Below are 25,734 nucleotides of genomic sequence, written 5' to 3'. Positions count from 1 at the left end.
ACATTATGCTAAGTATGTAAAGATTAATAGATTAAATATGAATTAAATGCACTGTAAGATTAACTTCACTTAATATCTAACATTACACTACACCTTGTCTACAGATAAGACACGAGATTTGTCATTAAGGCACAAACCACTTTTTATCTCTTTGAAATAAGATGCTTTACCGGTTTCCAGTGGCGGCGCATCTTGTAATGATCAGATCAGAGGCGTCTCATAATGGGTAACAACGTAACTTTTACTGGTGGAGGGGGAAATGGCAAATGATCATCATCGGTTTTCGTTCTTATTCTAACCTCACATAACTAATAAAATATAGTTTGTTTTGTTTGGTCGGAAATTTCTTGTCTTTGATTATTTTAATATTGTAATAACAAATACTGCAAAATACATTTTCAGGTCTCAAACTAGCTGTGGTGTTGGCCTGTTGGTGTGACTTTCTGATTCTAGACGGGAAAAAGACGCAGACATAATTTAAAACTTTGAAAATGTTTGATTAATGACTTCAACAATTAAGTATACTAGGTATTTGTAATTACTTTTAGCTGGTATGGGCTTTTAATGGCTTAATTTAGGAAGCCGTTAAGTAGTGATGTGAGTTATGTTATTGTTGAATAATAATATTAAATCATTTCAAAATAAATAGGTATTACCTTAACTTTTGTTGACCTGATTATGTTTACAGGATAAAGGAATGCTTAAAAGGCTCAGAAGATTTGGTCTTTTGTAACAATAAGAAAAAACCAGAGCAAGCACTAATGTTACAGCCGGTAAGTTTTGCTAGAATTTATTTTAATTAAATACTTATTTATTTTTGTATTGTTTAGGTTGACAGTGCACTTCTGAAACTTCACCCAATGTGGAGAGTCTTGGAAAGTGGTTTTTTTAAGACAACATTAAGTATGAAGTGATTACACTTCCACTAATAACCAGTGTTTGAATTGTATTATTTAAATAATAATTGTCATACAGCTAGATATCTATTTCAACTTAACTAGCTGTTTTGCTCTTTGTTTTTATTGTTATTTGTAAGAAATCGAACCTACCTATCATTATTTTTAGACAAATCTGTAAAGGTAGTGTAGAAGCAGCTTTAATATAAGACAAATTTTGGTGATAAAATTTAAATAGAATAACTCCAATGCCTGTCTTATTGTGAAGTCAGCGTAACACTGTATGACCAAAATATGTGTACTATATATGTATAGTCAAAAGATAAATACTGAAATAAAATACCATTAATCAATATACCTATGTTTGTATATTATTATTTGGACTATTCCAAGAGCAACAACAAACTAGTAGAAAGATAGATGACAAAACTAAATAAAAACATTAAAATAAAAAATAAACATACTACATTTTAATTATTTATTACATTTAAATCAGTTTCAAGTCTCATATCTAGTAAGTTTGTATTAAAAAATACATACCTATTTTGTTTGAACAAAATATGACTTTGAGCATGGTTATAAAGCTGGTCTATTCTAATGAACAATATGTTTTATTTCAATAATCATTAGCCACACTTGAAAGTCAAACAGTTTTATTTGAATAGTAATTCTGCTATATCTGTAATACCTATATGTAGGTAAGGATTACACAATGTAAAAAAATATGTTTTTATTGTTTGGTTTAAAACAAATATAAAATTTTAAATTTTGATACAATTTTTAAAGGAATTCTTGACTTGACTTTTTTTTGGAAACAATATTAGGTCTTATGTATTGTTGTAAATTCAATGCAAGTAGCGCTAAGTTGTAACTGCTTTTTTAAGAATTATTACTTTTCAGTAAAAAATATGTAAACATGAATAAAAAAAGACAATTAAGAATGAAATAACTAAATAATAATGAAAGAAATTGTAAAATTCTGCAGGAATTTTTGATTACATCATTCAATGTATTTACAGTTTGTGTTGTGTATAATTATTTACAGTGTTTTCCAAAAGCGCCATCTGTATGCGGCGAGTTGAGTAAGTTGTATTATATGATGTATATGAAAACATGAAGCGTTATTTTTATAGACACTTGACAAATTAAAGACAAAACAAAGAAAAGGAGAGAGGGAAAATAGTGATGAGTTGATGAGTAAAATAATAATGTAGTATTTTCTGCGTCTGCGCGTAAAATGTCTCTACTTAATTTCTCTGATTTAATTATGCCAAATAAATGGTCCACATTTTCGTTTCAAATGGCGCTACGATCTCAACTTGAAACGCCAATTTAGAGCAAAAAATAGTTTTATTTTATTATGTGACACTTAAAGGGTGGTCCAAATTGATTGTAGAATACTTGAAGGGTAGAAAGTACATAAAAAATAAACGCCAAAGTGTCATATAAACAATGGTTGAAAAATGCCCCCTTTAGGGGCCCTAAGTATATGCCCTAAGAAAAAAATACTTTTATCTTAATTAATGAACTAAAATAAAACTCATATGAAATTTGGCATGCTTGTTCATCATTTATTTGAAGTAATCATTTGGCGTTTTTTTTTTCAATTTTTTTAAATAATCTGGACAAGTATTAATTTTTTCATTATGGATTAGCGTATAAAAATGACGGTATTTGAAAAACTATGCAAAATGAAAACAAATGTTCAGACAAACTTTTATTAGGAAAAAGTATGGGCTACTACATGTGCCTCATCATAACGATCTAAAATTACAGCTTAAAGAAATTTAAAGCTGTCAAACTTTTTGAACAGCACCCGTATTTGTCCACATTATTTTAAAAAACTGAAAACAATTCTAAATGACTACTTCAAAATGGTGAACATGCATGCAAAATGTCATTTGAGAAACTTTTTCGTCTAGGAATAAAAAATAAAAAAACATTTTGTGGCTCGCTTTTAAGGTGCTCTAACTCCGCGAGAGGGCACTTTTTGGCTACATCAGTTTATATGACACTTTGGAGTTTATTTTTAATATACTTTTCACTCTTGAATTACATTCAATTTGAACCACTGTGTATATTTACGAAAAAGGTTTTTTAAACCTATATGGATATATGGGTTATCTTGAAACCATTTGACTTATTTTTTTGACATAATATATTGACACTTTATTCTGCTAACGATTTCAAGTATGTTTCATAAATAATAACTATATAATATTTCATTTTTATTCATAATATTGTTACGGTCTGGGCCTACTATGCTCGATACTTCTTAACGAGCGCTCGCCTCGGGATGAAACCAATGCGCCGCAATATCTGGCCGGGCGCGTATTAAAGTAGGCCACAGTTAGGAACCGAGTTTACCTGGAAGATTCTTGAATGATCAAGGCAACCCGCGAAGCGTTTCGCGGTCATTCTAGAACGTGGTTCGCGAATATAAAAGACGCGGTCTCGACCGCAGTAGTAGTGAATTTGAGAACGCGGTAAAGTTTAAATAGTGAAATAGTTGTGGAATTGTAGTAGTGTTTTAATAGCTGAGTTAATTATTGTACGGAGTGTTTTAAAGTGTAAATAAAGTTATTAATTGTTGAGTTAAATTGACTTTGTGTGAACCCACGGGAAAATCGTAACAATTGGTGTCAGAAGTGCGATCAGACTTTAGTGCGACGTGAATTGGAACTAAACTTCGGGTTAGAGACTTGTGTTCAGAACCGGACTAGAGATATTCGGAACAGTGGTGTGTTAAATTTATTTTATGCCAATAACAAGACGTCAAAGTGCAAACATGGAGGCCCAACTTGCAGCTATTATGGCAATGCTTGGAAAACAAGAAGAGATTCGACAGCAAGACAAAGAAGAACAAGAAAGGATTCGACAAGAACAAGAAAGGATTCGACAACAAGAGAAGGAAGAACAAGAAAGGATTCGACAACAAGACAAGGAAGAACAAGAAAGGATTCGACAAGAACAAGAAAGGATTCGACAACAAGAGAAGGAAGAACAAGAAAGGATTCGACAACAAGAGAAGGAAGAACAAGAAAGGATTCGACAACAAGAAGAAAGAATTCGACAACAAGACAAAGAAGAAGATAGAGAGCGGCAAGAAAAACGTAACGTAGAAATATTGAACGGTCTAGCGGGGACCAAAACAGAAATCCAAGAGTATGTATCCCATAGTCTCAAAAAGATGGAGTATGACGTTCAGGTAAAATTAGACGATGTTCGGGAGGACATGAATAAAATTCAGAACGATGTTCGGGAGGACATTAATAAAATCCAGAATGATGTCGAGATAAAGTTACGTGACTTAGAGCAGAAAATTGACAGCAGAGGAGCCAGCTCTACAGTGATCACCGGAAACGGGCTCAACAAGATCAAGCCTCCCACATACGACGGTCAAACTTCATGGGCAACGTACCAACTCCAATTTGAGGCCGCTGCAAATGCAAATAGATGGAGTAACGAGGAAAAGGCTGTAGCACTGGTGGTGGCATTACGAGGACCTGCATTGGAGCTGTTACAGACTCTGCCTATCGCCCAACAAAGCAACTATGACGCATTAGTAGCTGCATTAGAACGACGTTATGGGGATCAGCATAGGAAAGGAGTGTACCAAACACAATTAAAGGCAAGACTGCAGAAAACTGGTGAAAATTTACAAGAGTTTGAGGCCGAAATTCGTCGCCTTGTGCATCTGGCTTATCCAGCCGTCCCGGATGAAATCCAAGAAGAACTTGTGGCACAGTGTTTTGTAGATGGGATTCGAGATCTGGAAGTAAAGAAAATGCTGAAGATGTTCAAAGGAAGCAACAGCAGCGAATTACTAGTTCGAGCGCTGGAAGTTGAAGCTGCGTGCAATGACTTAAAGCCAAGGATCAGGGCCGTGACTATTCAAGAGGAGAGAGAACCGCCAGCCGATCATGCTGCTACACCAATGAATGAAATTAAATCAATGTTCGGCCAAATAGTGCAACAAATGGCAGCATTAGCAAATGGCCAGTCCACACAGTTAGAACGGTCACGCCCGATCACTAGAGTGGAGTGTTATCGATGCGGACGTACGGGACATATTAAACGAGATTGTCGAGTAAGGATACCGTCCCGCTCTCCAACGAGGGACGTACAACCATCCAGAAGGGACCAGGAAAACTCCCACTAGTCAACATTACGGGGCGAATGTTGACTAGCGAAAACAAAGCCCCCAGAATTATCTCCATCAGAAGCCTGGGTAGATCAATGGGAAGCCTGAACGTAGATGGAAAGGTGGATGCGATGAACGTTACTTTTACTTTGGATACCGGTGCGGCAGTATCTTTGATCCGGTCAAACCTTGTGGATAAAAGTCAAGTTAAGCCTTTACGAAGAAGTATTCTCCTGCGCACTGTGACTGGAGAATCGGCTAAAGTTTTAGGAGAAATAACAGTCAAGATTTGCCTTGGAAGGATTACGTTTTACCACACTGTGCTAGTAGCGGATATTGAAGATGAATTTATTCTGGGAATGGACCTGATTCGTCAACATGGATTTTCTTTTGATCCCGAACAAAATATCCTAAGGTTTGGAAGTGAAGAGTTCATCCTGTCAACCAGTCACCGCTGTGAGTCACCCATTAAGGTTTTGGCATCTCAGACAGTAAAAATAAGCGGAAATTCCGAGCAAATAATTATTGGACAATTGGAGCAGAATTCTGGGAGCTGTGTTGGACTTGTACGAAACCCGGACCGACCAGGAAGATGCCTCATTGGGAAATCACTTGTAAATGGAGGAAGTGAAGTCCCAATAAGAGTTGCAAACATTTTTTTCAGACGACGTAAAAATCAACAAAGGCGAAATTATTGCGGTATTCGAGCCTGTAGTCAAAATAACCAATTGCGATGGGTTACCAGAACAGGAGGAGCAGTTGGGGGAAAACAAGCTCTTAAATGAACTTGAAAAGACCTGGAAACATCTGTCAACACCACAACTGAAGAAGGCTCGGAAACTGATTTTGGACCATGGTAGCATATTTGGAACACCGAACAATATGGGAAAAACTACCATTGTAAAACACCGAATTAACACCGGCAATGCACAACCAATTCGACAACCACCTAGGAGACTACCAATAGCCAAACAACAGGAAGTGCAGGAATTAGTGGACAGGATGCTTGACGACGGAGTTATAGAAGAATCCTGCAGCCCTTGGTCATCACCTGTTGTTCTGGTCACTAAGAAAGATGGATCAAGCAGATTTTGTGTAGATTACCGAAAACTGAATGACGTGACCAAAAAGGACAGCTATCCACTTCCCCGTATCGACGATACACTGACGACTTTGGCAGGATCCTGTTGGTTTTCCACTTTAGATTTGAAGAGTGGGTACTGGCAAGTTGGCATTGAGGAGCAAGATAAGGAGAAGACTGCTTTTTCTGCTGGAAATGGGCTGTACCAATTCAATGTGATGCCCTTCGGACTTTGTAATGCTCCTGCTACGTTTGAAAGACTAATGGAAATTGTGCTTCGTGGCCTTAACTGGAAGACTTGCTTGGTTTATCTGGACGATATCATGGTGATGGGAAAAACTTTTGAAGAACATCTGGACAACTTGCAAGAAGTATTTGCTAGAATAGGTGGTGCCCATCTTCGATTGAACGCCAAAAAGTGTTGGTTCTTCCAAAAGCAAGTCGAATTCCTTGGGCATGTGGTGACGGTCGACGGAATCCAGACGGACGACAAGAAGATCCAAGCAATTAGAGAATGGCCAGTACCAAAGGATAAACACGAACTCAGAAGCTTTCTAGGACTTGCCACCTACTACAGACGGTTTGTGGAAGGATTTGCCAACATCGCAGCTCCGCTACATCAACTTACTGAGGACAAAACACCCTACTGTTGGAATACCCAATGTGATCAGGCGTTCAGAAGGTTAAAGGCATCACTTTGCTCCAGTCCCATCCTCAGTTATCCAGAACCAAAAGGAAAGTTCATTTTAGACACAGATGCCAGTAATTCTGGTATTGGAGCTGTGTTGTCTCAAGTCCAAAACGGAGAAGAACATGTCATAGAATACTTCAGTAGGAAACTTACCAAAGCAGAACGGAACTACTGTGTAACGAGAAAAGAGCTACTGGCAATAGTAAAATCAGTCGATCACTTTCACAAGTACTTGTACGGACAGGAATTTTTGATAAGGACTGACCATGCGGCACTCAAGTGGCTCCTCGGAATGAAACAACCGGAAGGACAAGTAGCAAGATGGCTTGAAAAACTCCAGCAGTATAATTTCAACATCAAGCATCGACCCGGAAAGCTGCATAATAACGCAGATGCTCTATCAAGAAGACCTTGCGCCGAAGAATGCAAACATTGCCAGAAAGCGGAACAACGTGAAGGCGTTGTGCCCATCAGAATGGTTCAGCTGAAGACCGATGATGAATGGAGTCCCGATGAGATTAGGAAGGATCAACTAGAAGACAGCGACATAGGCCCATTGTTGTTGAGAAAGGAACAAAGCGAGCCAAGACCGACATGGCAAGAAATCTCTAGCAAAGGCCTGACGTTCAAAGCACTTTGGGCTCAGTGGGACTCGCTTGTGGTTGAAGGCGGCTTGCTAAAAAGAGCTTGGGAGAGTGCCGATGGAAAAGAGATAAGGAAGCAGCTGGTAGTTCCCAGAGGAAGGGTCGACCACGTACTGGAGGAAATGCACAATGGAAAGACTGGTGCTCATTTGGGAGTAAATAAGACTTTGGACAAAATCCGGCAACGCTTTTACTGGGTGAACTACTGCCAAGACGTGAAATCATGGTGTCGACAATGTTCCATTTGTGCAGCTAGCCACGGACCACAGACGAGATCCCGGGGGCCTATGAAGCAGTACAACGTAGGATTACCGTTCGAACGTTTAGCCATAGACGTTGCTGGGCCTTTTCCTGAGACCAACAGAGGCAACAAGTACATTCTTGTTGCCATGGATTACTTTAGCAAATGGCCTGAGGTGTTTGCGATTCCAAATCAAGAAGCCAGCACAGTCGCTGATATTCTCGTCGAAAATGTCTTCAGTAGATTTGGTGTGCCGTTGAAGTTACACTCTGATCAGGGACGAAACTTTGAGTCCAAGCTCTTTCAGAGGCTCTGTGACCTGCTAGGCATTAGGAAGACCCGAACAACGCCGCTTCATCCTCAGTCGGATGGCATGGTCGAGAGATTTAATAAGACCATAGAGCAACATCTCTCAAAGGTTGTTGATCAGCATCAGAAAGATTGGGACCAGCATATTCCGCTCTTCTTGATGGCTTATAGAGCAGCAGTCCACAACTCAACGGGACAGTCACCATCTAAAGTTCTGTTTGGTCGAGAACTGCGACTTCCATGTGATGTGGTGTTCGGATCTCCAACAGGCCAAAGCACGAACATTGAGAACTACGTTGACGAGTTGCAAGACAGATTACTGAACATCCATGATCTGGTCAGGGGAAGTTTGAATCTAGCTAGCGATAAGATGAAAGCTCGTTATGATCTGAGGGCCAATTCGGGAGGGTTCCAGAAGGATGATAAAGTTTGGTTGTTTAACCCTCAGAGGAAGAAAGGCAAATCACCGAAATTAACACCTGTTTGGGAGGGACCTTACAATGTGGTAAAAAGGTTAAACGACGTGGTGTACAGAGTCCAACACAGCCCCAAAGGCAAGATGAAAATTGTCCATCTGGACAGACTCAAGAAATACCAGGGATTAGATGAAGCGGATCGGGACGATCAGCTTTAAGAGGGGGGCAGTGTTACGGTCTGGGCCTACTATGCTCGATACTTCTTAACGAGCGCTCGCCTCGGGATGAAACCAATGCGCCGCAATATCTGGCCGGGCGCGTATTAAAGTAGGCCACAGTTAGGAACCGAGTTTACCTGGAAGATTCTTGAATGATCAAGGCAACCCGCGAAGCGTTTCGCGGTCATTCTAGAACGTGGTTTGCGAATATAAAAGACGCGGTCTCGACCGCAGTAGTAGTGAATTTGAGAACGCGGTAAAGTTTAAATAGTGAAATAGTTGTGGAATTGTAGTAGTGTTTTAATAGCTGAGTTAATTATTGTACGGAGTGTTTTAAAGTGTAAATAAAGTTATTAATTGTTGAGTTAAATTGACTTTGTGTGAACCCACGGGAAAATCGTAACAATATGTATATCTACCTGCAACAGTTTTCGAGATATTGACGTATAAAAAATGACATTTTTACATTTTGGAATATCGCAGCTCCTAAGCAGAGCTCCTGAGTTAGAACAAAATGGCTTGCATGTTCATATCTTAACTATTTCTGGTGTATACTAAAGGTCATACTGCAAAATTTGACAAATGTTCATAAAAGTAAGGTAGAAACATATGCAAGCCGTTTTGTGCTAATATCAACCGTTTACCTGCTACGGCCTTCCAAATACTAAAAATTTCAATTTTTAATGGTAAATATGTCAAAAACGACAAAATGTACGACAAATAAACTTTTTAGAAGAAAAATTATCGAGACCAAGTATTAAATGCCAAGCGTAGCAAAACTGTGAATTAATAGTTAATAGTACAGTAGCGACTATTTTTTTTATGCCCTACTTGCCAAAGTATAATACGGCAGAAGAGTGACTATTATTAATTACATTACGTTCACGAAACGGCTACTATAAAGTTATGAACTTAAAAATAAAAATATATGTATTTGCTGACGTCATACGTTGTATACTCCGGTTTATACCGGCAACCGGCAATAAAAACAATTTGCACCGGCTAATTGCTAAAAGCACCCTCCAAACTCCAATTCCGACACCTAAAAAATGATCGGAGAGAAAGCCTACTAATTTCTTGCATGCTTGCATCCTTGTTTTTTAATTTTTCTTCTCTCGAATCTAATAGCATTTTCTATTGGTGATCGTTTAGAGTATTTCCGTCCTGCTCTATACAATTTCATTAAAACAATGCAGCACAATACGAGTTTCGCTATAAACATATCAATGGAAAACGTCATCAATTTCAAAAATGATTGAATTCATAACACCAAATCAATTATTAGAAAATTATGGGACAATTTTTAATACAAAAATCACTAATGGAAGCGAACTGTTTTTTTTTCTGATACCTGAAATCTTATTTTTCTATTGTTAGTTCATTTGGTTATGAATGCATATTCCCTATTCCCTTTTAAGGTAACATTTCCAGAAGTAACTAACTTCAGGTTTTTTGCCCCAAGCATCCAGCAGGAGTAGGAGAAAAAAGACCTGCAGTTTGAAGTAACGGAAACGGATAGATCATTTCTTTCCGAATTGTCGAGCTTTATAGATGTGATAGATTTTTTATCCATTACCATCCAAGCCACATTTTGTTGAGAGAAATTTTTTGCTCAACGATTTCGATCTGAAAGCGATTCCACACGATTTGCGATTATTATTTTTTTACAAAGAGTCTATTTAATCGAATTTTATCGAAATTTTATTTTTATTTGTTAATAATTTGTTGTCTAGATTTTTTTTCAGTTAGATTCAGGAATCCCCCCAGAGCCATGGAACCAGCAAGGAGGAAGCGACCAAGGTTTTGCCATAACGACTACTTCTACAAATTACGAGCAAATCATAATGGTAATCGGTGAGTACTCAAATATTGGTTCAGAATCGTAAAACCCCCACAAACTATTATTAAATTAACCATTGTTTTCTTTGTATAGGTACTACACCTGTAGCCAATACCCTCACACTGGATGTTCAGCTTCAGGAAAAGTACAAGGCGAAGGAGAATTCCAGGACATCAATCCCCACCACAAGCATCCAAGAGTCGACGGAGCAGCAGCAGCCTAACTTTTGAGGACTCAGCTAAGAAATGCCTGTACTGTGGAGAGAGGAAACCTCAAGAACATTTATGATAGAATTTCCTTAAAGTAGGTGTACATAAAATATATTTTTATATTATAAATAAAGAAAAAAAAAATAGTAATAATCTGATTTTTCTTGCAGCAATGTCGAAGGAGCTGAATTGGTGACATTCAACTCCATCAGTGTGAATGAGGAGATGGCGGCAGATTAACACACCACACATTCCCCAAGCGCTAGCGGACTTGTCCCAGATTTTGAATACAGCTGAGTGACCTAGATACAGCAACTGTGCTAGTGGTTTGTTTTTTTCAGGATCTGTGAATGCTGGAGACGCTGAAGCTATTATATTTGGAAACGCCGACTTTCTACAGAACTTCGTGGACTCCCAATACATCTTTATAGATGGCACCTTTAAAGCTGTACCGAAAAGACCAAGATTTTCCCAGATACTAACCATTTTTGGAACATGCATGGACCATGTAAGTTTCATTAAGTTTTTTAAATTGAATTGTGTTTAATAATAATATTACTAAAATATTACTCACCTTTTGCTTGAAATGTGACATAACTCTTAAAATTTAAAAAAACAAAATTTTCTGTATGAAATCAAAAAAATCAAAAATTACTGAACAGCATTCTGGTAAAAATAATAAAATACAATTTTTTGTCACATTCTAAATGTTAATATCCCAACAAGGCTGAATAATATTGTGATATCAATTTCATGGAATATACACTGTATTACAAGACTCACAGATAAGCACACTGGCATGTTATGTTGTCATTGTCATACAGAAAATTTTTTGGTAGATATAAAATTCTTGGTTAAATATTTTATTTTTTTATGATTGATTTTATTGATTATGAACAACTTACCATGAATATGATTTGTGTCGTCTGTTTGTGCCATGTTCATTGTTTTATCAAATAGCAACAAAGCCAGTGGTGGTACAAATTCTTAGTCAAACAACTGTCTGCCACACCACATCAGGTAAATATAATATGTTACTTTATTGCTTATATTTTTCCTTTACAGTACAGTAAATGTAATGTATTAGCACTTTTTTACACAGTGCAAGGTAACTGATGAATTGAACTGATTCACTTTGACTATTCCATATTATAACATTTAATAACTTATTGAACTTTTTTTATCACTTTGATAGATTTAAAACTAATTTAAAGATTTTAAACAAAAAAATAATATTAATTTTGATCTTGTGATCATAGAAAAGCAACTTTTAAATCCTTTAATTTCTGAAGTAAAATATAGTTAATATATAATTATACTGTATTATCTGATGGCCTAGTGTCTACTTCATAAACCTTTTATTATTGAGTATTTTCTGTTTTTTAAATCGGCATTTCCCTTGGTCCATGTATTCATGGCCAACCGGACCAGGACACTCTATGACGCAGTATTTGACTACATCGCGAGGACCTTTCCAACCTGCATCCGAGGGACTGTCGTTACGGACTATGAAGTGGGACTATACGAATCAGTGAAGGCAAGATATCCAGATGTGACTCTACAAGGTTGTTTTTTTCATTATTGCCAGGTATGCATAAATGGTGTCATTATTTGCTGTTTGTAGAAAAATTAGGAACTAGGTGTAACCCGGCAATTCAAGAGGAGGCAGCCCATAAAGTTTACCTGAGGAAGCACTACGCGTTGGCACTTCTACATGCGGACAGGATTATAGATGCACTTAATTTGTTACAGGTTCTGCCCATATAACGGATATTGATAAAGAGCTACTTACAATTTTATCTGTTATTAGGATCGGGAACGGGAACCAATTTTCGGCGAATTCAGGAACTACATCAGACGACAGTGGATTGGACGAGTCACCCCCCCAACATTTCAGCGTTTACGGACAGAGGCATCGGACGAACAAAGTGATGGAGGCTTACCACAGGCGACTAAACATTAAGCTGGTGAGACATCCTGGTGTCTGGGACTTGATAGGTATTTTTGAATACAATGTTTTTCACATTTCTGGTATACATTCAGCATATTTTTGTAATTTAGAAGTCCTAATCGATGTTCAAGATATCGCCACTTTGGAGCTAGGTCAATTGGAGCGACATCCGCAAGTATTCAGGGTTGCCAGGAAGAATGTCATTTTCGACGCACGGATAAGGCAGGCATGGGACAAATTGGCCGATGGACGTTTTACAACTGGAGATTTTTTGAAGTACCTTTAGTTATATTTTAAAAGGAATAAAAATATTAAAAAATGCACTGTTTAGGCAAGCGGTACACTTTGTACAAGGCATGGAGGGACAGCTACAAATGTGGAATAACGTGGATGAAGCCGCTGACATCGAAGAAGCAGGACAGCAATTAGTGGATTTGTATCATCAATTATTTAATAACCCTATTCCTAATCAACTTCCGCTTCTTGTCCCTCTCCAACGCCCAAATGTCCCTCAAAACCATTACCAAATCCTAGATAATCCTCCGCCTCTTGTCCCTTTCCAACACCCAAATGTCCCTCAAAACCATTACCAAATCCTAGATAATCCTCCGCCTCTTGTCCCTTTCCAACACCCAAATGTCCCTCAAAACCATTACCAAATCCTAGATAATCCTCCGCCTCTTGTCCCTTTCCAACACCCAAATGTCCCTCAAAACCGTTACCAAATCCTAGATAATCCTCCGCCTCTTGTCCCTTTCCAACACCCAAATGTCCCTCAAAACCATTACCAAATCCTAAATAATCCCCCTCCTCTTGCCCCCTTTTTAAATGAACCTCCCCCTCTAGCTCCTTTCCTACGGCCAAATCTCCCTCAAATCCTAAATAATCCCCCTCCCTTTGCCCCCTTTTTAAATGAACCTCCCCCTCTAGCTCCTTTCCAACGACCCGTCGTTCATCCTAATCCAGTTCCAGCTGAACCCATAATCCCAATCCCGACCTAAATCCTGATGAACCTTCAAGATCCCCATCTCCTTTTTATCTCCCCGATTCACCCCGTCGCGAGCCTCTTCCTCCCGACCCAATTATTCCTCCACCCAGTCCTCCTCCTGAAATACTTAATCCCGATCCCGACCTAAATCCTGATGAACCTTTAAGATCCCCATCTCCTTTTTATCTCCCCGATTCACCCCGTCGCGAGCCTCTTTCCCCCAACTTGAATAATCCTCCAAGTCCGATTCACAATTTTAATTTTCCAGAAATACCCGCCCAAATTGAAAGATTTTTCGCCGCCTTACGAGATGACGACGAACCGGATGAACTGCCTAGTGTTGACCCATGGGTTCCAGCCTTAGAAGCCACACCCTACGACGACGAGGATATGACTCCGGAACTACAGTGTAAGGTATGCCTATCTAATAGAATCCAGTATGTCATTGAGTGTGGTCATGCACTTTGCTCAATGTGTACTGCGATTTTATTCAATGCACAATCTCCACGATGCGCTGTGTGTCGAGGAGATTTGCATAGAGATAGGCAGCCCATTGCACTGTATTTGTAAGTAAGAAAATCTTTTTAGTTTTGTATTTTTGGTTAGGATTTTACTATTTATGTTATGTTTATCATTAATTCCTGGTAAATTTGATATATACATATATTTTTGTAGTTTGGGTGGTTTCAAAAAATGTTTGTGTCCCCTATGTACAACAATTTTTAAATTGACGTACATAGGAATGAGCCAAAGTAGTATAATACATATAATTATGCAGCTTATTTCTTATTATTTTGGCACTGTAATTATTAATATCATTTAAATATTTAGATTATATTTTCAAAATTTTTAACATCAAATATTCAACAGTTATTATGTATCACATTACTGGGTGAATAAATATATGATCATTTTGATCATATAGTGAGAAATTCGGACATTTTGCCGTAAGGCATTTTTTTTCAATATGTTTTTGGATTTTGGTTAGAATATTTATTTTTGTTTCTAATTATATTCCTTGGTCAAATGACTTTCTAGTTATACATATGTTTTTGTTGTTTGGTTGCGGTTTCAATAAATAATACTTTGCATGTGTCCCCTATGTACAACGATTTTTAAATTGATGTACATAGGAATGAGCCAAAGTAGTGTAATACATATAGTTATCAGTCAGCTTTCTTATTATTTTGGCACTGTAATTATTAATATCATTTAAATATTTAGATTATATTTGCAAAATTTTTAACTTCAAATTTAAGTCAACTGTTATTATGTATGACATTACTGGGTGAATAAATATGATCATTTGATCATATACTGAGAAATTCGGACATTATGCCGTAAGGCACATTTTTTTTTCTTTGTTTTTTGTTTCATTTTTGTTAAATATTTAATACATTATATTATGTCATACATGTTTTATTTGTTTATTTGCTCATCCATTTTAATTAATTTTATAGTTTATTTGTATGTGATAATAAAGTATTTTATAATATATTTAAATAATGTTTGAATTTTCTTGTAATATTTAAAAATTTTGTTTGATCAGTTGAGTCACTCACAGTAAAAATAACCCAAGCTTCAACTTAAGTACCTGGACTGTTCACCGAAAAAGAAAGATTGATATCTACTTATTTGCATAGGTAAAAAAGTGATAGGGCTTACTTCAAATTGTTATTAAAAAGCAAATTAGATACTAGAAAAAAAACAAAGTCCTGGCATTTTTCATCTAAATTAGTGGGTTCCTCTGACATACCTAACAATCATGTAATGGAAAATGTATAGTTCAATTGTATCTATATACATGAAAAATAAGTTAGCACCAAGAATATACCTCAAACAATGCCTTTTGAGAGGTTTGGAACACTTCAACAAGAAATCCTTTAAGATAGTTCTTCCTACGAGTGTGCCCCAGGATATGCATCAGTAATTATGTCTATAAAAATAACTTTAACGCCTTCCAAAATATGTTTATGTTAAATATATCTACTAATATTCAAAATAATCGTTTTCTAGGTTTGCTCTCATAAACTTCCTAGTTATAGGTATATGTTTATAGTATCCCGTACTTATTTTGTAAAAATTACTAAAATGAGCATTAGCCCATTTAGGACACAAAATTGCATAGTAAACCTTCCTGTCTACAATATTCGAATAGGTACTTGTTAAGAGCAAAAGTACGAAATCCACTCATACACATTTAAACTGGTTGACATAAGAGGTTAAACCGCACATATTAATTATCCCAATAAACAATTATATCACAATCAAAAATAGGCAAAAATCCAAATTATAAACATTATATTTGTTTTTGTTTACATTTATGTATGTCATGTCATACTGAAAAATGTGTGACCTATAACCTATAAAATTCATCTGTCGTCTGTGGTCTGTATAGTAACCTCAACATCGTTCATATACTTCACATAATAAAGAAGGCCAAACTATCAACATATCCAGAATAATGAAAAAAACACCAAAAGCAACTATGTTGCGCAATCAACTGAGGATATCCTTATTGCAGTACTTGATTCTCTCCAGATTGTTCAAGAGTTTACTACATCTAATATTCCTAATGAATCTAAAAATGTCCAAACAGCATTATTTACAATTCATAAACATGTCACAACACTAGCATTCAGAATAGGACAAACAGAAAAAAATAACCTTGAATTGAGAAATCAAATTAGGGAATTAACATTAGGCGTTGGAACTGCACTACACTTGCAAAGCCCTTCACCAAGTATGTCTCCTACTCCTCAGTCAACCGTTAAACCTGACAAACCATCATTTAGCGATATGTTAAAGTTTGTCCCAGCGCGTAACAACCCTGGATCTCCGGCAAGTATCACTGAATGGAAAACACCACCCCAGTCTAAAACCAAACACGAGACAATAGTAAAAATCAAAGGACAAACTGACCCCAAGGTTGTTTTACAGGAATTAAAAAATAGTATAAAAACCTCAGATGTACCTGGTACTTTTAAAAGGGTAAAACAACTACCAACTGGAAGCATTATCATTGAATGCCAAAATGCATCTCAGCAAGAGAAACTAAAAACTAGTCTTGCCAGCTTTGACAAAAACATTGAAGTTAAGACGATTTCAAATACAGACTTTATGATAATGATTACTAGAATCCTAAAAGGGTATACACCGGAATTTTTTATTAAGGAATTTGTCAATGAAAACCCAGACATGACAGTAACTTTTGGTTCCGATGTAGCAAACCATTTTAAGTTTATCACCAAAAGGGATTGTAAAAACAAAACAAAAGAAAATTGGATATTTCAGACACCACCTGACACTTTTAAATGGTTGATTAGGAATAATAACCTTACTTTCGACCTCTGTCCAGCATATGTCCAGGAATACACGAATGTTGCATTGTGCTTTAAATGTTGTTTATTTGGTCATGTTGCAAAGTATTGCACATCAAATGAGTGCTGTCATAAGTGTGGGGAAGCACATAGTTACACTAAATGTGAGGTAACTACCTATGACTGTCCTAACTGTAAGCGCTACAAACTAACCAACAGAAATCACTCAGCTCGAGATCCAAATTGTCCCATCTATATTCAAAGAATTAAGCGAATGCAGCAGCACACAAATTACACAAGCTCAACTTTTTTATGTTAGATGCAGACAAAGGACCAACAGAAAACTCACTGACTGCGGAAAATTTAGTATCTACTGAAGTTTCTGACTTAACATTTCAAATTGTGTACCAGAATGTTCGCGGCCTAAATAGCAAAACAAAAGACTTTTATAATGCAGTGCATTCAACTGAAAATGAGTATGATGCAATAGCTGTGACCGAAACTTGGTTATCAAATAGTGTCTATGACAGTGAATTGTTCCCAAAAGAATTTCAAGTTTATAAAAATCGAAATAGAAGTGACAGCAAACGTGGAGGGGGTGTACTGATAGCGGTAAAACGATGTTTTAAATGCACTTTACTGGTATTAGATTATGTGTGTCCAGACATAGACTTAGTAGGTATTAAGATAATTTCATTCATTCATTAAGTTTCATGTATGTATTAATTGTTGATATTACACCTAGTTGTTCAGCTGATAACAGAGATACTTTTTTTTTATATATTGAAAGTCTTGAATTTCTTTATCAAAATAATTTTATAATACTTGGGGACTTTAATATTGCTGACTTAAATAAATATTACTTAAATAACTACACAGACAATAATGTGGAGATGTTGCTAAATTTTATTGATTTTTTTGATTGTCAACAAGTGAATCGAGTAGCGAATTTTAATAATCATATATTAGACATTGCCATAACTACACATCATTGTAATGTATGTGAGAGCTCTTATGGATTAGTGGAAGTAGACCGACATCATCCACCTTTAAGGATAGAAGTTTTACTCAATAACAATAAAACTAAAGACAAACCTCTTGTACATTACGATGTCAGTCATTACAATTTTAGAAAAGCAGATTATTGTGCCATGTATCAGTTGTTTTAGAATACAGAATGGAACGATTTAGAAACCTGTAAAGATGTCAATTTGGCTGTCGACATTTTTTATGTAAAACTAAATAATATTTTTGATATATGCGTGCCCAAAAACAAGCCTTGTCCCAAAATATATCCTGTATACTTCACCAAAAGCATTATCAAAAATATTAAATTAAAAGAAAAGTTAAGAATTAAAAGCATATTTAATCCCGAAATTCGCCATGAGTATGCCCAACTACGCTCCCAAATTAAAAGGGATATTAGCGCAGCACATAAACAGGATCTGAATAAAATACAATCTGACATTAGCCAGGATTCACGGTCATTCTGGCAGTACATAAAAAGTAAAAAAGAGGCGCCTGATATACCAAATAAGGTGTGCTTTGATAACGTTGAGTACACTGATGGAACATTTATAGCAAATGCATTTGCGGCATACTTTAGTTCAGTCTACACAAAAGAAAATTCAGATATACCAGAGAGCTCTCATATGCACGAGGCACCTGAAGTGCTATATATTAGCGATATCAACAATGAGGATGTCTGTGACGCTATAAAAAAATTTAAAATAAATAAGGCCACTGGACCAGATAACATACCATCTTATATATTTAAAGGAATGGTTGGTTTTCTTGCAGAACCGCTTAGAATTTTGTTTAATAAATGTCTTAAAACAAATACTTTTCCAGTAAAATGGAAGGAGACCAAAGTGTGTCCAATATTCAAAAAAGGAGAAACATCTGATGTGCAGAATTATAGGCCTATTTCCTTACTATCATGTCCTGCCAAGTTATTTGAGTCCATTATATGCAGATATGTTTGTAGTTTTGTACACAACAGAATCAGTGTGTATCAACATGGATTTCTTGCCAAAAAATCTACAACTACAAATCTGTGTAATATTACCCAGTACATTGCTGAAAACTTAGATAACAAATACCAGGTCGATGTGATCTACACTGATTTTGCAAAAGCCTTTGATAAGGTGTCACATTCTATACTATTGAATAAATTGAAGAACGAATTTTGTTTTCATGAGAACTTAGTAAAATTTTTTCAATCATATTTAAGAAATAGGCAACAAAAGGTAGTCTTAAAAGGATTTCAGTCAAAGTATTATTTGACCACTTCAGGTATTCCTCAAGGTTCGAACCTTGGGCCTTTGCTTTTTCTTATGTTTGTTAATGGTATAGTGAATGAGATTACAAATTGTGGAGTATTGATGTTTACTGATGATTTGAAATTATACTCCAGGGTACGTGATGAAAGAGATTGTCAAATTCTTCAAGAAAACTTAACCAAAATACATAAATGGACCATTATTAATGAACTTAATATTAATGTTAGTAAGAGCTGTGTACTTCAGTTTTCTAGGAAAAAAAGTCTAACTAAGTTCACCTACAAAATAGGCGGAACAGCACTGGCTCATGTTTCGGAGATGCGGGATCTCGGAGTGACTTTTGATTGACGGTTGACATTTAGGTCTCACATACACGAGATAACAAATAAATCTTTAAAAATGTATGGTTTTATAGTTAGGAACAGTAAATTATTTGTGAATACCAATTGTATCCGTATGTTATATGTTTCATATGTAAGACCAATATTGGAATATTGTTCAATTGTATGGAGTCCATATTATAACAATCATAAATACACCATAGAAAGAGTGCAAAATAGATTCTTAAGATATATATATTATAAGGAAACTGGTAGGTTTGAAATCCATATACCCAAAATTGATGTCATGAAAGCACATAATCTCAAACCTCTAGAAAATCGTAGAAAAATCGCATCTATTGTCTTCTTGTATAAACTAATACACAATCTTATAAGTGATCCTGAACTATTGGCTAAATTAAATTTTTGTGTTTCAACTTACAGAACTAGAAAACCATCAACATTCTATGTCGATAATACTAGAACTAATTACTATTGCAATTCTCCTATCAATGTAATGTGTAGTCTATATAACCAAATTCAGGATAATATTGATATATTTAGTTTAGGCTTTAACTCATTTAAAAGAGAAACAAATGAATTAATTTAAATTAAATTAGTTATAGGCAGTAGTTAGAACAAATGTATTTTCTTTTTTTTTTTTGTCTTTGTTTTTCGTTTTGCCTACTCTGTAATTGGATAGTTATATCTGTAGAGTTTGTAGTAAATAAATAAATAATGCAGAGGGTAATACCATTGTTTTTATAATACGTAATACTCAGTCCATCACACCAAACATTAAACACTACATATCAATCTCATAATAGTAAACAAACAAAATAACTGTTTTAAAGTACATATATGATTATATTTGCAATCTGTCCATTCAAGATAATATTTGAAAAAGCATTTGTCTTTATTTGCAGGAATGCTTATCATATGCACAGCAATAATTACCTAGCCCTACCTTTCATGCACCCTTAAATACACATATGATCAATAACTTGATTTTGTCAAAAATAATAAGATGTTGATTTTGAACCTATTATGTATGTCATTATAATAAATATATGCATATTTTTTAAAACGGTTTACTAAACTAAGTTTGCTTATTGGAAAATAATACAACCATTAATAAATAATAATTTATTTGTATTTGTACTTAATTTTTTAACAACAATAATATTAAGTTGACAATATAACATTTCAAATTACAAAACAAGTATAATTTCTAATGTAAAGTTGTACAACCCCAGACATAAATTACATTTAAACCAACTTACAATACTGTGATACATGCCTACTTATTTCTAGTGTGTAGGTAATAGAGACTATATATAATTTTCATAGATTCATTTAACTGTTAACTAAAATATTACATATTATAAGTCCTTATCACAGAAAAGTATGTATAGAATTGGAACGTATATACAAACCTACTATACCGTAAAAGCAGGTAACATTGGTTGGTTACACATTGGTATGACCTGTATGCAAATAAAAACAAATCATAAGTATTCACTAGAAGAAAATGTAGCAACTTTACCTTGAAAACCATATTGAACCACTACCTAAGGTGTCCCCAAGGGTGTCCCTATATACCAAATACTTAAAGAGTATTATTCTTTATATCAGATACTGGTAAATCTCTGGGTAAGAGTTAACTAAATCTAGAAACAAAAAAATTAAATGTACACAGAGAATATGAGAAGTAGGTATTAACTATGTAACATATGTATACTTACCATATTAAAGCATTGTGTAACTAAATCAACTAGATTTATACCTCAACAGGTATATGCTGAAGCTGGATGCAGTTTTTTCAAATGTATTTGCCTCTCTGATGATTTAAAACTAGGTAGATTTCAAAAACGGTTTCCATTTGGTTTTTATTAAATACTGTCTTTGATAATAATTGTGTTACTTAATAAAAGTTCCAGTATACTTCATGCACATTGGCTATATGAGCTGTGTGGGCAGATTATCAAAGATTTTCTGAAACAAAAACGAAAATGTTGAAATTATAAGTCCTACATAATACCATTCCACTGACCTGTTGCAACTTTCCTTAGGAAAACTCGGCTGATGATAAATATAACCATGCCCAACTATAAGTAATCGATTTAACTCTGATTTACGTCTAAAACTGTCCAGTAATAAAAATCAATAACAGTTTGAGTAAATTTCCAATCAACATGTAAACAAAGCCGCCATTATTAAATATGACCTGCTGTCCGCATTCCACAAATTCCACAAAACCGCGGCCTGCCGAACGCCATTCGGATGACGTCGCGATCTCGCCCGAAGCGACTTCGGGTCGGTTCCGAACCGTCGCCCTTCTGGCCGGTCGCTGTTTTGCGCGTTTCACGGCCAGAACAGCGACATGAGAGATCGGGATGAGCGTAAGGGCGACTTCGGTATACTTCGGTTTTACTGGTGGAGGAGTTACATTGTTACCCATTATGAGACGCCTCTGATCTGATCATTACAAGATGCACCGGTAAAGGATCTTATTTCAAAGAGATAAAAAGTGGTTTGTGCCTTAATGACAAATCTCGTGTCTTATCTGTTGACAAGGTGTAGTGTAATGTTAGATATTAAGTGAAGTTAATCTTACAGTGAATTTAATTCATATTTAATCTATTAATCTTTACATACTTAGCATAATATCAGAACTTATCTATTAAAATAATATATAATCTTGCTAGGAGAAGGAAAAGTGTTCAGTATTTTGTCAGACTTAAAGTTAGTAACAAATTATTGTAACCCAGTTTTTGCTTTAATAGAGTTGTCTGAGGGAACGGGTGTTTCATTGTCAATTTCTTAAAAGTAAAACTTCAATTTCGAACCGCTTTGCTGGAGCAAAACGTAATTGGCGCAGTCGGTAGGATACCCGTACACAAAATTTACGCATAGTGCCTGTGGATAGTGCGTGAATAAACTGGTGATTTTTAAATCTTTAACGGGATCTTGAGTTAGTGTTGGACACAGTGTTGGTATAGCCAAATAGTGAGCCAAACACAGGATTACAGTGCTGGTACAACCAAATAGTGATCAAACCAGATCATCGTGTTGGGACACCAGAACATCACACACACCAGAGTAAGATTTTCTTCATTGCTTCCTTAATTCCATGCAATTTTATTATTTTTCTACCTTACATTAAGAGTTATTTGGTCATCGTTGACACACTCATGTTATGCTTAATAAACTTAAAGTAACTGTGCGCAAAAATCGAGAGTATAGAAAGCTGATACATCCACCTTTTACTCAATCACAATCTACTGATTCAGATTCTGATTCAGACCTAGATAATTTAGTTGCTGAACTAGATAAAATTAAATTGCAACCAAATTTACATTCAGATTCAATTGAGATCATGTCAGAAATAAATTATTCTGAGGTACGTCTTTTTCTGGACATAATTCCATGTTTTAATGGTGAACCTTGCGAGCTTAATAACTTTTTAGCAGCTTGTGATGATGTGGTATTACATTATGCAACTAATCAAACATTAACCAAGCTGATTTTTAGAGCGATATAAGGAAAATTAAAAGGAAAAGCTTTGATAATAATTTCAAGCAGAACGGAATTAAATACTTCGACTGAGGTTCGATTTATTTTAAAACAAACATTTACTGACCAAAGGTCATTTAATTGTCTTTTGCAGGAATTGCATTCAATAAAACCCCATCCCAAGGAATCCTCATATAGTTTTGGCGTTAAATGTCAATACTTAAGAAGTTTAATTAATTCTTCTATTAATAATGACAACACTCTGTCACAAGAACACAAATTAGCTCAAATACTAAATATTGAAGGTTTAGTTGTTATCACGTTTCAAAAATATTTGCCAACTCAAATTCAATTAGCTATTCGGCTGAAAAATCCACGTAATCTAGAAGAAGCATTACAATATTTCCTGTCCATCGTAAATGAATCCAAATTTAAACACCCCGTGTTGAATGGTAATCGTAATTTTAACAATTTTTCATCAGGAATTCCTATGCCAAGCATCCAAACTCCAATATTTCAAAACCAACCACCACCTTCTACACCAAGGCCATTTCCAAGTCAACCAATTGCTATAAATCCAAAGCCAACCCCTCCACAAAGGTATTTTACCAATGAACAAGTATTTGGAAAACCTCGTAACAACCCTAACGTAAATGTTTGGAAACCCAGAGGAAATACAAATCAACCTAGACCAATACCTATGTCTGTTGTGACTAAACAAACCGTTCCTAGACAACATCCCAGGGAAACATTCGAAATTTACACAAAAGCCAAATTATTTTCAGTCTCATTTCCAACCTAGATCAAAACCAACATTTACTTCTGAGGAATTATACAGGGTGGACCATAAGTAATGGGACATAGAGCTACAGCATATTCCTGACATCAAAATAATACGATTTAGCTGAATTGTCCTATACCGAAAGTTAATATTAAGAAAGATACAGGGTGTGAAAGTTGAAATTTTATTTTAGCTTTTTTGTCATATCTTCACGGTCTTTTGATATAAATTACTGAAAGTTGGTATAAAGGGGTTTTGGCAGGCGTAAAATACGATGCTTTCGTTTGTTTTATAGTAGCTGATAGGGGGCGCTAGCGGTAACCATCTCCGTCCCTTCAAGAGGCTCAAACTTTTTTTTACGGAACTGAAACGGCCATATGACTTCAAAACATGATTCTAAGATGTTTTCTACGTAAAAAAGGTATACTTGTTGTAAGTCTTAAAAGTCGACCGTTTTCGAGTTATTTAATCTTTTATTATTGCATGCATTTACATGTACAGCAGATGTTAATTACTATTTTTTTTAAAATTCTAAGTAGGATTTGATACAAAAACAAAAAGGGCGTTCATAACAACTAGCTTTATTTTAAAGTTTACAAACATTTTTTAAACGGTCAAATTTACATACAGAAACTGTTATGTGTGTAACTTAAGAGAATACAGCACATATCGTATTAACATACGACAATGCATGCAATAATAAAACATTAAATAACTCGAAAACAGTCAACTTTTAAGACTTACAACAAGTATACCTTTTTTACATAGAAAACATCTTAGAATCATGTTTTGAGAGCATATGGTCGTTTCAGTTCCGTAAAAAAAAGTTAGAGTCTCTTGAAGGAACGGATATGGTTGCAGCTAGCGCCCCCAATCAGCTACTACAAAACAAATGAAAGCATCGTATTTAACGCCTGCCAAAACCCCTTTATACCAACTTTCAGTAATTTATATCAAACGACCGTGAAGATATGATAAAAAAACTAAAATAAAATTTCAACTTTCACACCCTGTATCTTTCTTAATATTAACTTTCGGTATAGGACAATGCAGCTAAATCGTATTATTTTGATGTCAGGAATATGCTGTAGCTCTAAGTCCCATTACTTATGGTCCACCCTGTATAGCATAGACAATTTTGAACTTGAATATTTTGATGAAGTTCCTGGGAAACTCATGAAAATTTTGAAGAAATAAATGAACAGACCCAAAATTATTGTGATGAAAACATCAGAGAAACTACTAATAATTCTCATGATGAGTCATCGAGTCAATCAGACTACCAAAATTTTCCGAAATTAGCCTTCCCAACCAATCCAACATAAATTTCCAAGATTTTTCTGATTTTGATACTTCCTCGGATACTTCTCAAAATATGACTGATAATAATGTAACTAATGATCTATATAACATTGTAGATCCATATAATCAAAAATGTCAAGATATTGATCAAAGAAAACTTCCATACATACAAATTAAAGGATTTCCAAAACCATTAAAATTTCTTCTTGATTCTGGCAGTCACATATCTTTAATCAATCCAATTTTAGCAGAAAAATATTTTTATCAAGAGATATTAGTTAAACCTAACATTATAAAAACATCATGTGGTCAAGAAAACACTAAATATGAAGCTCATATACCAGCTTTCAAAGAATTCAACTGAAATGAGAAAATTTGTTTTACTTTATATAACTTTCATAACTTCTTTGATAGTCTCATCAGTTTTCGCGATTTACGTAATATGGGTTTTAATTGGCATATTCAAGAGGGATATTTAGAAAAAGCTAACACAAAAATCCCAGTTCATTTATGTTCACCATCTGACTATGAGTGTAACAATATAACGTTAACAGGAAATGAAATTGTAAGAACATCATGTGTCTT

At 35.3% G+C, this 25,734-nt stretch overlaps 1 protein-coding gene and 3 long non-coding RNA genes across 8 annotated transcripts in view; 2 read left to right on the top strand and 2 right to left on the bottom strand.

Annotated features, from left to right (window-relative positions):
* LOC145737349 (uncharacterized) overlaps positions 1-25,734 on the bottom strand; it is a 164,907-nt gene that overhangs the window by 66,055 nt on the left and 73,118 nt on the right. The window lies entirely within an intron of this gene.
* Positions 10-1,265, top strand: LOC145737162 (uncharacterized). 2 transcript variants are annotated; one of them, XR_014180290.1, is made up of 3 exons: positions 10-528; positions 689-773; positions 831-1,265. It is a non-coding gene; the product is annotated as an uncharacterized LOC145737162 (long non-coding RNA). The 2 variants fall into 2 exon arrangements; XR_014180291.1 differs by having other exon boundaries at positions 10-597.
* Positions 12,076-14,682, top strand: LOC145737172 (uncharacterized). 3 transcript variants are annotated; one of them, XM_081991754.1, is made up of 6 exons: positions 12,076-12,277; positions 12,330-12,441; positions 12,500-12,687; positions 12,751-12,916; positions 12,972-13,076; positions 13,897-14,682. In XM_081991754.1, the coding sequence occupies exons 2-6, from the start codon at positions 12,422-12,424 to the stop codon at positions 13,913-13,915; spliced, it is 498 nt and encodes a 165-aa protein (XP_081847880.1). In that variant the 5' UTR covers positions 12,076-12,277; positions 12,330-12,421; the 3' UTR covers positions 13,916-14,682. The 3 variants fall into 3 exon arrangements, with proteins under 3 accessions (XP_081847880.1, XP_081847879.1, XP_081847878.1); XM_081991753.1 differs by having other exon boundaries at positions 12,076-12,254; positions 12,314-12,441; positions 12,972-14,682; XM_081991752.1 differs by having other exon boundaries at positions 12,972-14,682.
* LOC145737169 (uncharacterized) lies at positions 20,749-23,281 on the bottom strand. 2 transcript variants are annotated; one of them, XR_014180301.1, is made up of 4 exons: positions 21,604-23,281; positions 21,296-21,545; positions 21,097-21,220; positions 20,749-21,037 (listed from the first exon to the last, which is right to left on the bottom strand). It is a non-coding gene; the product is annotated as an uncharacterized LOC145737169 (long non-coding RNA). The 2 variants fall into 2 exon arrangements; XR_014180300.1 differs by having other exon boundaries at positions 21,097-21,545.

The sequence above is a fragment of the Ips typographus genome, linkage group LG13 (assembly GCF_016097725.1).
Source record: "Ips typographus isolate SLU linkage group LG13, UJ_Ityp_2.0, whole genome shotgun sequence".
In the NCBI taxonomy this organism is placed as follows: domain Eukaryota; kingdom Metazoa; phylum Arthropoda; class Insecta; order Coleoptera; family Curculionidae; genus Ips; species Ips typographus.
The sequence above is the reverse complement of the archived record's forward strand: the minus strand, read 5'-3'. Positions and strand labels throughout refer to the sequence as shown.

What these genes read in the sequence shown, in the direction of transcription:
- LOC145737172 (XM_081991753.1), top strand. Translation starts at nt 12,422, where the DNA reads ATGCACTTAATTTGTTACAG. An exon ending in ATGCACTTAATTTGTTACAG is followed by an intron (nt 12,442 to 12,499) that starts GTTCTGCCCATA and finishes ATCTGTTATTAG; the next exon opens with GATCGGGAACGGGAACCAAT. An exon ending in ACAACTGGAGATTTTTTGAA is followed by an intron (nt 12,917 to 12,971) that starts GTACCTTTAGTT and finishes TGCACTGTTTAG; the next exon opens with GCAAGCGGTACACTTTGTAC.